This window comes from Sorex araneus, chromosome X, assembly GCF_027595985.1.
Source record: "Sorex araneus isolate mSorAra2 chromosome X, mSorAra2.pri, whole genome shotgun sequence".
NCBI classification, from domain to species: Eukaryota; Metazoa; Chordata; class Mammalia; order Eulipotyphla; family Soricidae; genus Sorex; species Sorex araneus.
In genome coordinates, this window is record NC_073313.1 from 279,700,705 (window position 1) to 279,713,435 (window position 12,731).

Genomic DNA, 12,731 nt, shown 5'->3' on the forward strand with positions numbered 1-12,731 from the left:
ATGATCATACATTTGGGGTTGTGTGTAGGGATATTCCACCCTGTTCCATTGGTCTATGGCTCTGCCTTTGTTCCAGTACCATGCTGTTTTAATTGTTACTGCTTTGTAGTAAAGTTTGAGGTTGGGGAGGGTGATGCCTCGACTCGTTCAGCCCTTTTGGAAAACAATATGGACGATTCTCAAAAAATTAGATATTGAGCTCCCATTTGACCCAGCAATACCACTGCTGGGAATATATCCCAGAGAGGCAAAAAAGTATAGTCGAAACGACATCTGCACTTTTATGTTCATCGCAGCACTATTTACAATAGCCAGAATTTGGAAAAACCCGAATGCCCTAGAACGGATGACTGGTTGAGGAAACTTTGGTACATCTATACAATGGAATATTATTCAGCTGTTAGAAAAAAGGAGATCATGAATTTTGTATATAAGTGGATCGGCATGGAAAGTTTCATGCTGAGTGAAATGAGTCAGAAAGAGAGAGACAGACATAGAAAGATTGCACTCATCTATGGTATATAGAATAACAGAGTGGGAGACTAACACCCAAGAATTGTAGAAATAAGTACCAGGAGGTTGACTCCATGGTTTGGAGGCTGGCCTCACATTCTGGGGAAAGGGCAACTCAGAGAAGGGATCACCAACTATAATGTAGTCGAAGGCCATGAGGGGGAAGGGAGTTGTGGGCTGAATGAGGGCTAGAGACTGAGCACAGTGGCCACTCAACACCTTAATTGCAAACCACAACGCTAATTAGAGAGAGAGAACAGAAGGAAATGTCCTGCCACAGTGGCAGGGTGGGGTGGGGAGAGATGGGTTTAGGGAGGGTGGGAGGGATGATGGGTTTACGGGTGGTGGAGAATGGGCACTGGTGAAGGGATGGGTTCTTGAACCTTGTATGAGGGAAATATGAGCACAAAATTGTATAAATCTGTAACTGTACCCTCACGGTGATTCACTAATTAAAAATAAAAAAAATTTTAAAAAATGGCAAAAAATAAAAGAGAAAAAATGTTTGCCAATTAGTAGGGAACAATAAATTCTGTCAAAAGACTTTTGGAGAGGAGACATTAAATGCAAAATAAAACTTAAGAATCTAAAAAAAAAGACACATAAAAACTTGGCTATTAAAAAAATGTGGGGCCAAAAAAAAAAAAAGGCCCTTTTCAGCTTTCTTATTTTCCAGCTTGAATAATTTAATTGGATTTAAAAATATCAGTAGGAATCAATGACTGCTTTTAGCTTTTCTATTTTGGGCGAGAGAAGTTCACTCTGAATACTTCTGGTAGTAAATTACCACGTAGTGATATAATCATTAAAAATTACTATGTAAAAGTATTAGCTTTTCTGGAAAGGAAACTTCCGAGTTTTCAGTTTAGAATGTATAAATCAGCTGCTTGAAACTCAGAAACCCAGACAAAGCAAACAGACTGGTAGGGTCCAAATAACCCCCTGAACTTACACAGACAAATAGCCAATTAAAAACCTAAGAAGATTTTAATCATTAAATCATGGAGCGGGCTGCTTAGGTCAGGGAGCTTTCTGGGGGCAGAAAGGGCAGCGGAGCCCAATGGTTGGCGCCTCTGGCTTCCTAATCAGCTCTAGGCCCAGTGTTGCCCGCGGAAGCCTGATATTGGGGTCGGGGTGGGGTACTGGGTGTCTCCAGCCTGGCTTCACACCGGGCCGGGATGAGACCCCGACGCCTTCCCCTCTCTCCCCAGCTGATTCCCGTGTGCGGTGACAGCTGAGCCCGCGGTCCAGGCGCCGTGGGCGCGTTTGAGCACAGCTGGGCCTCAGCAGGGCCGTAGGTGCCAGCCGGCGCCCGGGCCCCCCTCGGCCCTTGGCCAGCACCCGCAGCCGGACACCGGCCCGCGCCGGGCCCCCTTGGCCAGCACCCGCAGCCGGACACCGGCCCGCGCCGGGCCCCCTTGGCCAGCACCCCCAGCCGGACACCAGCCCGCGCCGGGCCCCTCGGCCAGCACCCCCAGCCGGACACCGGCCCGCGCCGGGCCCCCTCGGCCAGCACCCCCAGCCGGGACGCGAGGCTTCGCGCTCCAACGCTGCCCCAGACCCCGTTCGGCTGCTGGTGCCTTGCGAGGCGGCCGGGAAGCCGGCCCTGGCGCCTGTGGGTGCCGTGTGCACAGAACACGCGGGCGCTCAGATGCTCTGACCGGCACTGGGCAGGGGGGTGAAGGCCGACGTAAGGCGAGGCGGGGGGCACGGGCCCCTTCCCGACCCCGCAGCGGCCTGGCACGCCCCCCCCCCCCGCGTCCCCCCTCCCTCAGCCTCCACCCCAGGCACTGAGGAAGCAACCCGTGGGGATGGCGAGGGCAGCGCCCGCGGCACTGCCCGCTGGGCCCGTCCCCGCCCCCCGCGGCGGCGTCACGCGCCTAACGTGCAGCGGCAGCGGCGTTGGGAGCGCGCCGGGCGCCGCCGGCCTCGTGCTGCGTGGGCGCCAGGGTCGGGCCTGGCCGCGGGCATGGCCGGTGCCAACCCCGTGGTAAGGACAGCGCTGGCCGCGGCCCGCCCAGCAGACACGGTCACCAAACCTGCCCGGGACGTGGCGTGTCCCGCGGCGGCTGGAGGGGAGGGCTTGGCAGGTGGTGAGGATGGGGTCGCCTCCACCGCCTCGTGTCGCCTCCACCCTCTCTCTCACCTCCACCCTCCCCTGTGTCACCTCCACCCTCTCCTGTGTCACCTCAACCTTCACCCTCTGTCACCTCCACCCTCCCCTGTGTCACCTCCACCCTCTCCTGTGTCACCTTCACCTTCACCCTCTGTCATCTTCACCTTCACCTTCACCCTCTATCACTTCCACCCTCCCCTGTGTCACCTCCACCTTCACCCTCTGTCACCTTCATCTTGACCCTCTGTCACCTCCACCCTCCCGTGTCGCCTCCACCCTCCCCTGTGTCACCTCCATTCTCTCCTGTGTCACCTCCACCTTCACCCTCTGTTACCTTCACCCTCCCCTGTGTCACCTCCACCCTCCCCTGTGTTGCCTCCACCTTCACCCTCTGTCACCTTCACCCTCCTCTGTGTCACCTCCACCCTCCCTGTCACCTCTACCCTCCGCTGTATCGCCTCGACCTCCCCCGTGTGGCCCGTGTGTTTGGGAAGTCGGCGAGTTCAGGTGTTGGAGATGGCTAATCTGAGGGCGGTGTCGTTGGGCCGGGCTGTGGTGTTGCCGTAAGGACGGACAGTTCCTGCCCCCCCCCGCGCGCTCTCAGAGCCGCATCTGCAGTTCCTCTCGGCCAGCCTTGGTGCAGGAGGCCGGCTACAAACTCCCGGCCAGCGCGCAGGGGCCACAAGCATCTCCCCGCCAGGGGCCCGAGCCGCCCAGGCAGAATGGACGGGCAAGGGAAACCTCCTATTAATTTTAAATACTAAGGCTTGAAATGAAAAGAAATCAAGGTCTTCGCCTTTATTTTTGGTTATTACTGATCTCACGCTGAGGATAAAGCTATTTTCATGGATCCCACGTGTGTGCATATGAGGCTTCTCAGGCCCTTCCAGGGTTGGGTTGAGGACCATTCTCATCACGTGTGTCGTTCTTCCTGTTAATACGTTTTAAGATGTGTAAAATCTTACGTGTGGCTTACCCTGAGCTTACCATGTACGCCCTTTTATCTGATGGTGAAATTCAAGGTGTGTGTGTGTGTGTGTGTGTGTGTGTGTGTGTATATGTGTGTGTGTGTGTGAGAGAGAGGGGGGGGGAGAGGGAGAGAGAGGGAGAGAGAGAGTTTGGCTTTTAACTTAGAGGAGAGATTAACATTTATCTTCTGGGCTATATGTCGTTTTAATAGAGACGACAGGGTGAGCGCTACCAAGGCCAGCTATAACTCTAGAAGAAAGTGTGTTTGATACCGACTTTGCTTTTGAAAATTTCTTCTAATGGGTTATTTTTGACACTGCTATTAATACTCTGAAGATCTTAAAGGCCTTTTTCACCCTATGAGGTTTTTTTGTTTGTTTGTTTTGTGATCACACTAGCTGGGACTAATATTGAAGCATTGTTATAGGATGCTTTTATTAGAGCAAACTGTTTTAGAAGAAACTAGAATATTTTTCATTTTGGACCTGATTAAGCAGTATGAAATAAGAATAACAATTCCTGTCTTGTCTGCCCTCCCTCCCTCCCTCCCTTCCTTCCTTCCTTCCTTCCTTCCTTCCTTCCTTCCTTCCTTCCTTCCTTCCTTCCTTCCTTCCTTCCTTCCTTCCTTCCTTCCTTCCTTCCTTCCTTCCTTCCTTCCTTCCTTTCTTTCCCTCCCTCACTTTCCTCCCTCCCACCCTCCCTCCTTCCCTCCCTTCCTTTCTTGTCATTTCTTATCAGTGAAACTTTCACTAGGTTAATATTGTTACAACACTTAGGAAGTGAAACATAATTCACTTGGAAGGCTGAGCTATGAGCTAGGTCTGTATTTCTAGTGTAGCCAATATTCAGTCTGGGTAGAAATTTGCTCTGTATTATTGACACGGCATGCTTTTCTCAGGGAGCACTTTAGGATGTTCTGTACTATATAATATGTTCATCTCGTTTTTTTGAAACTTATTCTAGTGTAATTGTAAAATTTAGTTGACACAGAAACTTTTTTGATTTTGTTTTAAGCTACACCCAGGATGCTTTGTGCTTACTCCTGGCGTTTTACCCCTGATGGTTGGGCAGGCTAGGGGCCAGTGGGGTGGTTGAGATAGAATCTGGCTAGGCCGTTTTCAAGGCCCTAGCCACTGTACCATCTCTCTAGCCTCTGACACTCAATTTTGGAAGTGGATTGGGCTTTAGTTACTCTGTTGTGGACCCCAGTCTTATGACTTAGAAATTTTTTTCATTTTGGGGAAAAATACAATGAACTCTAAGAGCTACTTTGGCCTTTTGGAGAAAACATCAGATTGCAAAGTGTTCATTTTCACTGGTCTTAATATTTTCCCCCCTTTTCATTAGCATTGGGGAGGTTAAATACTGAAAATAGTCAAGGGACATAGAAGTAATCAAACAAATCTAACCATACATATTAATGAGATTATTATCTAATATTTTATTGTCACCTCCTTGCTCAGCTTTGCCAATAGATAGACTATAGGTCTAAAGCTAAAACAATTTGTAGAAAACAAAGATAGTACTTGGAATAGGATGTTTTTAGTAAAAAATTTTTTGGCTGGATTTTCTTCATAAGATTGAGAGTATGCATTGCATAATTTTTAAGATGAAACACCTTCAAACTTGAGAATGAAAAACTTTACCAATTGCTTTTCCATAGGCTAAACTCTATAGATCTGTTATTGAAGATGTTATTGAAAGAGTGCGGGACCTCTTTGCTGAAGAAGGTGTAGAGGAGCAAGTCTTAAAAGACTTAAAGCAGGTTTGTAGACAGCACAGATTTGGATTTGTTTCTGTTGTTTTCATCTTGAAAAAACTCAATAACTTATAGTTTTAATTCTTTAATTATATTTAGTACTACCCTTTGGCTCTGTGCTCAGGAATTACTCCTGGCGGTGCTCAGGGGACCATATGGGATGCTGGGAATCAAACCCAGGTTGGCTGTTGCAAGGCAAATGCCCTACCTGCTGTGCTATTGCTCCAGCCCCAATACTACCGCTTCATTGTGTCTTCCACTGACAATTTGATTGAAAGAGACAAAAACCATTCTAATACTTTTTCAAAAAAGAATCTTTTCTCCTTTGCAGCTCTGGGAAACAAAGGTTTTGCAGTCTAAAGCAACAGAAGACTTCTTCAGAAATAGCGTCCATTCTCCTCTCTTCACCCTCCAGTTGCCACACGGCTTGCACCAGACATTACCGTCATCAACAGGTTGGAAAAGGGAACTGAGCACTATCTGAATCTTCAGAACAAATTCTTAATGGGTGGTGACCTTTAAACGTGAGAGGGTAATGTTCTTAAGATGTGAGGGCAGGAACCTCAGAACCGCTACTATTAAATGGACAAAGGATAAATCAGCACCCGTGGAATTATTTATTTTTTTTCCAGTCTGTTTGCCTTTTATTTTTTTCTGTTTGTTAACTTATTATTATTATTTTTTAACTTTTTATTAAATCACCATGTGGAAAGTCACAAAGTTCTCAGGTTTATGTCTCAGTTATACAATATTCAAACACCCATCCCTTCACCAGTGCCCACATTCCACCACCAAAAACCCCAGTATACCCCCCCGCCCCCACCTCTACCCCCTACTGTATAACTAATGAATTTCACTTCATTTTCTCTTTACCTTGATTACATTCCATATTTCAACACAAAACTCACTATAGTTGTTGGAGTTTCCACCCAAGAGAGACAGACCTACTACCAAGGAAGCATTTGATAATTAGTTTTCCATTGCTGGGAATGAAGAGATATGTAGCCCCACTGCTACAACTCTTTTTTTTTTCCCCTCCTCAACCCCCTTCCCGTGCCTCATAGTATGGTGTATGCCACACCGCGTTGGCCAGCGTGGGGCTTTTGCTTAGTTCACAGTCCAGAGAGATGGCTGCTATATTAATAACCTTCAATATTTCAACAAAAACTTACTGTTATTATTTGGAGTTTCCCCCCCAAGTCAGACCTGTTCAAAAGGAACCGTTTCACATTGCTAATAATTATAAGTGTTAAGTCAGCGTCCGTGCGGTTTTGGATTTCTGTATAAAGTGTAGGGAAAATTCTGCCAGAAACTGCATAGCCCAGCTCACAGTCCCAGTGCATTGCTGTAAGAAGTCTTTGGAATCAAAGTCTTTAGGCGAAGAGGTTCTGCTTCACTCTCAGCAGCTCCGAATTTATCTGGGCCGAGGGTGTGCCAGTTACACCCCTTCCCATCAGTCCCTGGGAGCCCCAAGTGTAAAAATTGAATACCTCTGGGTTAGAATTCTTAGAAAATGGCGCCTGCCATGTGGGTGCCGCCAAGCTGCCGTTTTCCGTGCAGGAAGACAGGGTGGGGAGGAAAAAAATCCACCCCCGGGCAGCACAGAGTTGTAGCCCAGCTCGCAGTCACAGTGCATTGCTATTAGATGCTGCGCTGGATGCCCGAATGTGTTAGGTCTCTGGAATCAAAGTCTTTAGGCGCAGAGGTTCCCCCGTGGAATTATTTTTATGGAAATTAGATTATGCACACCAGTTGCTTTTCTGCTTTTAAGGAAATTATTCCTTCTTCCCTCCCTCTCTCCCTCCCTCCCTCCATCTCTTTCCTCCTTCCTCGCCCCTCTCTCCCTCCATTCCTTCATTTCTTCCCTCCTTCTTTCCTCCCTCCCTCCCATCCTCCCTCTCTTTCTTCATTACTCTGGCTCTGTGCTTAGGGTGGGCTCCTAGTGGGGCTGGGGGACCATATAGGATGTTGGGGATTGAATCTAGATTGACACATGCAAGAAAAGTGCGCGCTCTCTTTCTCTGGCCCCTAAGGAAAATATTTTCACATATTATGTATGTCAGTTTAAACTGGAAAACACTAGCTAATAAATAAGAAACCAATATTGTCTATTTTTCTGTCATTAATACCTTATTTGCTTTTGATAATGCCATTTTATGCTATTCTAATGTTTGCACAGAGTAGCATGAATTTTTACAAATATAGTACAAAATACATATGTATATGTTTATACAAACAGACACCTAACACTCACATTCTTTATGGACAGACACAGACACACAGATACAGATTTCATGTAGTTAGCTGAGAATCAGCAAGATGTGAGGATTAGATTTTGAATTAGATTGTCAGTAATAACTGAATTGTTCATTACAACTTGGAAAGAGTCACATGTCAGTGATATCATGTCAAAGCAAAAGAAAATAGTAAGGGAGCTAGTAACTCTTCTAAAGAGAAATGATAAATTACAGCAATTATAATTTGTAGAAATGAAATAATTATCATATAAAACTGGTACATAATACTGTGCTTATTAGAGTTTTACTCTGTGAGAACTAACCATTACAGATACTTTTTTCATGACAAATTGACACACTGCTAAATTGAGACGTTTTTCATCAACTTCTGGATATTTTGGCTATGTCTTTGTTTTTAACTTTACTATTTTCTTAGGACACTCATTTATTTAAATAACGTTTTCCTGAGCTTTAAAAAAATTTATTACCATTGACAAACTCATGGACTTAGAAATCAGAAGTGGCTTGGAGATGGTGGGGGTTGAGGGTGACATGTTTGTCTTTTGTCAAAAGTATCCTTAGCACTTCTCATGTTATTATGCAAAATTGCAGTACTTGATCTTGCCACAAGATGGTAATATGACCAGTGATTTAACTCACAAAATAGTTTGCAACTAATATATCTAGCCTACTTTCACCTCATACTTTATTCTTATTTTCTGTCTTAGAAGTTAGAATAATAGAAATAATTATGTTTAAACAAGACAGTTTTTCTCTTTATTCTTTTCGACATCATTTATAATGAAGTGGTTTAAGAAGTACGTTTCTCATTTAAAAATGCATTATAGGGCCTGTTCCTATTCCTCCTCATTTTTAGGTTCCCAGAGATTCTTGAAGTAAATAGCTGTATAAAATTGAAGCATTTTAAAATTATATCATCTTATTGTGTGCCTTCAGAAGCCTGCTTAGGGTTGGAGCATTCTCTCACAAAATATTCAGCTTTTTTTTTTGTATGCAGGAAGCTGGGTCCAGAAGCTGCCACCACAGGGTCCTCCACTACCATCAGAAGTGCCCCTTTTGGGGCTGGAGCAATAGCACAGCGGGTAGGGCGTTTGCCTTGCACGCGGCCGACCCGGGTTCAAATCCCAGCATCCCATATGGTCCCCTGAGCACGGCCAGGGGTAATTCCTGAGTGCAGAGCCAGGAGTAACCCCTGTGCATTGCCAGGTGTGACCCAAAAATCAAAAAAAAAAAAAAAAAAAAGAAAAGAAAAGAAGTGCCCCTTGAGCACTGAGTTTGGAGTAGCCCCTAAGTGGCACTGAGTGTGGCCACTCTCCCCCATCCCCCAAGCCTCTGTAAAGTAGCCTAAAGGAGAAGTCATTTGCCATTGTTTTGGTCTTATAATTGTTGATTCTATTCTATCTCCTTTAGATTACTGGTAATTTTTTTTTCTTTATCTGAAGTTAACACTTCTGGGTAACAGAATCCCTTTATATTTTAAAAAATTAAGAACTTTTAAAGCTTTCTTTTTTTTTTCTTTTTGGGTCACACCCGGCAATGCTCAGGGTTTTCTCCTGGCTCTGTACACAGAAATTACTCCTGGTGGTGCTCAGGAACCATAGGGGATGCTGGGAATCGAACCCAGGTTGGCTGCATTTAAGACAAATTCCCTACCCACTGTGTTATTGCTCCAGCCCGTAAAAGCTTTCTTTCATATATGTTTTGTTTATTATTATTTTAATTTGGGGCCTGACTATGCTTAGGCTTACTTCTGGCTTTGTGCTCAGGGCTTACTCCTGGCTCTGTGCTCAGGGATCATTTCTGGCAGTGCTGGGGGGACCATACGGGGCCCAGGGATTGAACCCAGGCCTCATCCAAGGCAAGTGCCCTCCCATTGTTCCCACTAGTCCCTTTTATGTATGTTTTATATATGTTTACATGTCTTAATATATATGTTTATATACATTTACCTTATTTAAATTTTTAAGTTGGTTGATTAAATAATGTGCACATTAAGTTAGCAATTTAGCATAATAACTTGTATCACACTTGTATCACTTGTCATCTCGTTTTTTGTCAATTTGTTGGAGTGGGCAACGGTAATGTCTTCATTCGTCCCTGTCGCGTGTAATAACATGTTTGCTAAAAAAACCAATTCTTCCAGAAAAATATTTATGAGCACATAATGAGAGAATATTTAAAAAAATGAGAAGATGGCATTGTTTTTCCTTCTCTGTAGATCTTGATAAGTGTCTGGGTTTATTGAAGACAGCTGGATTCTCCTCTCTATTTCTAAATTCAATCTGTTGTGATATGCAGTTTTGGCTAAAGTATACGAGGAAAATTTAGCCTCCCACAGATATATAATTGGAAAGGGGGGAATATTTTAAGTGCGTTTTGGGAGGATAATTTGATGCTACGCTAAAACTCAACTGGTGGTGAACAGTAAGTGTCTGAGAGGTCAGTGGCAAAGTGGACTCTGGATCAGCATCAGTTTGATTTTAAAAGTGATGCTAAGATTCACAGGTTCTTCTTGCACTTTGGAGCACTCTAACCCACGAGTAGCTTTGTATTGTGTCTTGGACACATTGAAAATAACGTTCCCTTGAGTTATGCAGTTGCCAACATTATATATCATAAAATAAAAAATATTCATGGTAGGGCCATACAGTACATCACAAAAGAGTTTATATGTTAGAGTATTGAGCTCTTGGATATGATTCAGATTTTTGCTTTAAGCTTGAATTCATTAATGATAAATAAATACTGGCTGACTGACTGTTTTCCTTGAAGTGATAGTACACTAGATAAAAATAAAAGTCTGTCCAGTACCTAAATTTGAATAGCCATACAATTGGCCTGTTACTTGTTTTTTGGATGGGAGTTGGGGGCACAGCTTCTGGGGGTCAGGGCTTACTCTTGACTCTGTCAGGAATCACTCCTGGTGGTACTCAGGGGACCCTAGGGGTGGTGTTGGTGCCGAGCAAGGCAAGTGCTTGCCCATGGTTCTTCGTCTCCTGGCCTGTTCTTCTTTCAAGTAAAAACAGTGTTTCTTGTCAAGAGAGCCCAGGTCAGCTCCCAAATTCAACGTCACAGTGCTTTATTTCCTATTTCCTTACACTTTTGTTTGCTGCAGAAATGCTTCACGTGTTCCATTTAATCTCATAGGAGATTAAAATGTGTACTTGAGCATTGCATTTTAGCAAAACAAATTCTTATGGTTACATGACGGAACTTGAGTGAAATAGCTTTGTTGTCACCATTTTTTCTTTTACTGTGCGTATAAGCAAAGAATAAATACAAAGAGCATCAGTAAGCTTTGACCGTGGCCTTAAATCAGGCTAAGATTCTTTTTAGTTTTACTCACCATGTCTTTGTGTCATCAGTGCAAATGTCAACAAAATAGAGCTCAGATTAGTGAGAAATGAAAAGGCACTTGTTTTCTTGGTAGTATGAAAATAGTTTTGACCTCAAGAACACAGTGAAAAGGTCTTAGGGATTCTTCCAGTTTTGCATTCTGTTTTGAGAAATCTGATCTAGTTTTTGGTGGTGATCATCATTTTAATCCATTAAAAATTGTTGTGGGGGCTACCCCTGACAGTGCTCAGGGCCCACTAGGGTCATTGCCCGCGTAGTCAGAGGTCGTGGAGTCAAGGACATTAATTGAATCCTAAGACCTTCAACATCTGCTCTGTTATTTGTGCCACATCCTCTGTTATCCACTTTTAAAGGAGAATAAGTAATATTCACTGGTTATAGGATTTTAATGTTCCTCCATTTTTTTTAATGGCTTGATGTGTCGTTTTGAACACAGAATAACGTGCCATTGATTGGAATGACTGGTTTATTCTTTCATTGAAGAACACCTTCGTTGCTTTGCTTTGGGGCAATTTTAAATAAGGCTAGTAACTACATTTGTGTTTAGGTTTTTGTGTGGGCTTAAGTTTCATCTGCTTTCGGTTAAGACCAAAGAGGAGTAAGTCAGGCTCTGCTCAGTTCTGTCGGAAACTCCTGAACTGTCTTCTGAAGTGACTGTTGTTTTCCTTTCCTGCCTGCAATGAGAGAGCTGGCTGTTCCACAGCCATCACATTTGGTGTTGTCAGTGCTTGGACTTTTGCCTGTTCTAACGGGGCATAGCGGCAGCTCATTGTTTTTATTTGCATTTCCCTGGTGTCAGTGTGATGGTGGCACGTCTTTCTATATGTGACTTGCCATTTGTCTACTTTGTGAGGAGTTTGACATCTACATATTATCTTTGTGTGGAGTGTAGTCTGTTAAGGTCTTTGGCCCATATGTATATAATACATATTATATTTAAACTTTTTAATTGAATCACTGTGAGATAGACCCTTACAAAGCTGTTCACACAGTGTTCCAAGACCTATCCCTTTATCAGTGTACACCAGTGTCCCCAGGTTCCCTCCTATCACCCTCCACCCATGCCGTGCTTTTCTTCTCTCTCTCCCTCTCTCTCCCTCCCTCCCTCTCTCTCTCTCTCTCTCTCTCTCTCTCTCTCTCTCTCTCTCTCTCTCTCTCTCTCTTTCTCTCCCACCCCTCTCTCTCTCCTTTCGGGCATTGTGATTTGCAGTATTGATACTGAAAGGTTATCATGAAAATCCCTTTACCTACTTTTAACCCTCAGATCTTGTCCAGCGTGATCATTTCCTGCTATTATTGTCATACTGGTCTCTTCTCTATCTTACCTACCCTCAGCCCCACACACACTTGTGGTCAGTTCCAACCACTGACCAGTCCTCCCAGGCCCTGTTTTCCCTGGCTAAGGATATTAATCTTCTACTATGTATTTTTTGGTTCATATTTTAAACCTTTAATTGTTTTCTTATAACTGAATTTAAATTTTTTTGAGGGGGTTGGAGAGAGAATACAGGGGTTAAGGCACTTGCTTTGCATTAGGCCAACCCTGGTTCCCTGAGCACTGCCGAGTGTGGCCCCCAAACAATATTTGTTCATTTTGGATAACATTCCATTATCAGATGTGCTTTTATTCAGTTTTTTTTTTTTACTAAAAAAAATAGTCTCTTGCCCACACGCCTGGCTTTCTTCCCCGGGGCCCCTCGGAGGGGATGGGCTCCAGATTCCCTCCCCACCCCAGCAGAGCTCCCGGCAGCCGAAGACC

The 12,731-nt window shown here is 44.4% G+C and overlaps 1 protein-coding gene across 1 annotated transcript in view; it reads left to right on the forward strand.

The window, feature by feature from the left end:
- Positions 1-2,432: 2,432 nt before the first annotated feature.
- GTF2A1L (general transcription factor IIA subunit 1 like) overlaps positions 2,433-12,731 on the forward strand; it is a 65,380-nt gene continuing 55,081 nt past the window's right edge. The window contains exons 1-3 of the mRNA XM_055123040.1: positions 2,433-2,503; positions 5,262-5,363; positions 5,689-5,812. Coding sequence (XP_054979015.1) covers positions 2,483-2,503; positions 5,262-5,363; positions 5,689-5,812 — 247 coding nt within the window. The 5' untranslated portion in view covers positions 2,433-2,482. The remainder of the gene's footprint in view (positions 2,504-5,261; positions 5,364-5,688; positions 5,813-12,731) is intronic.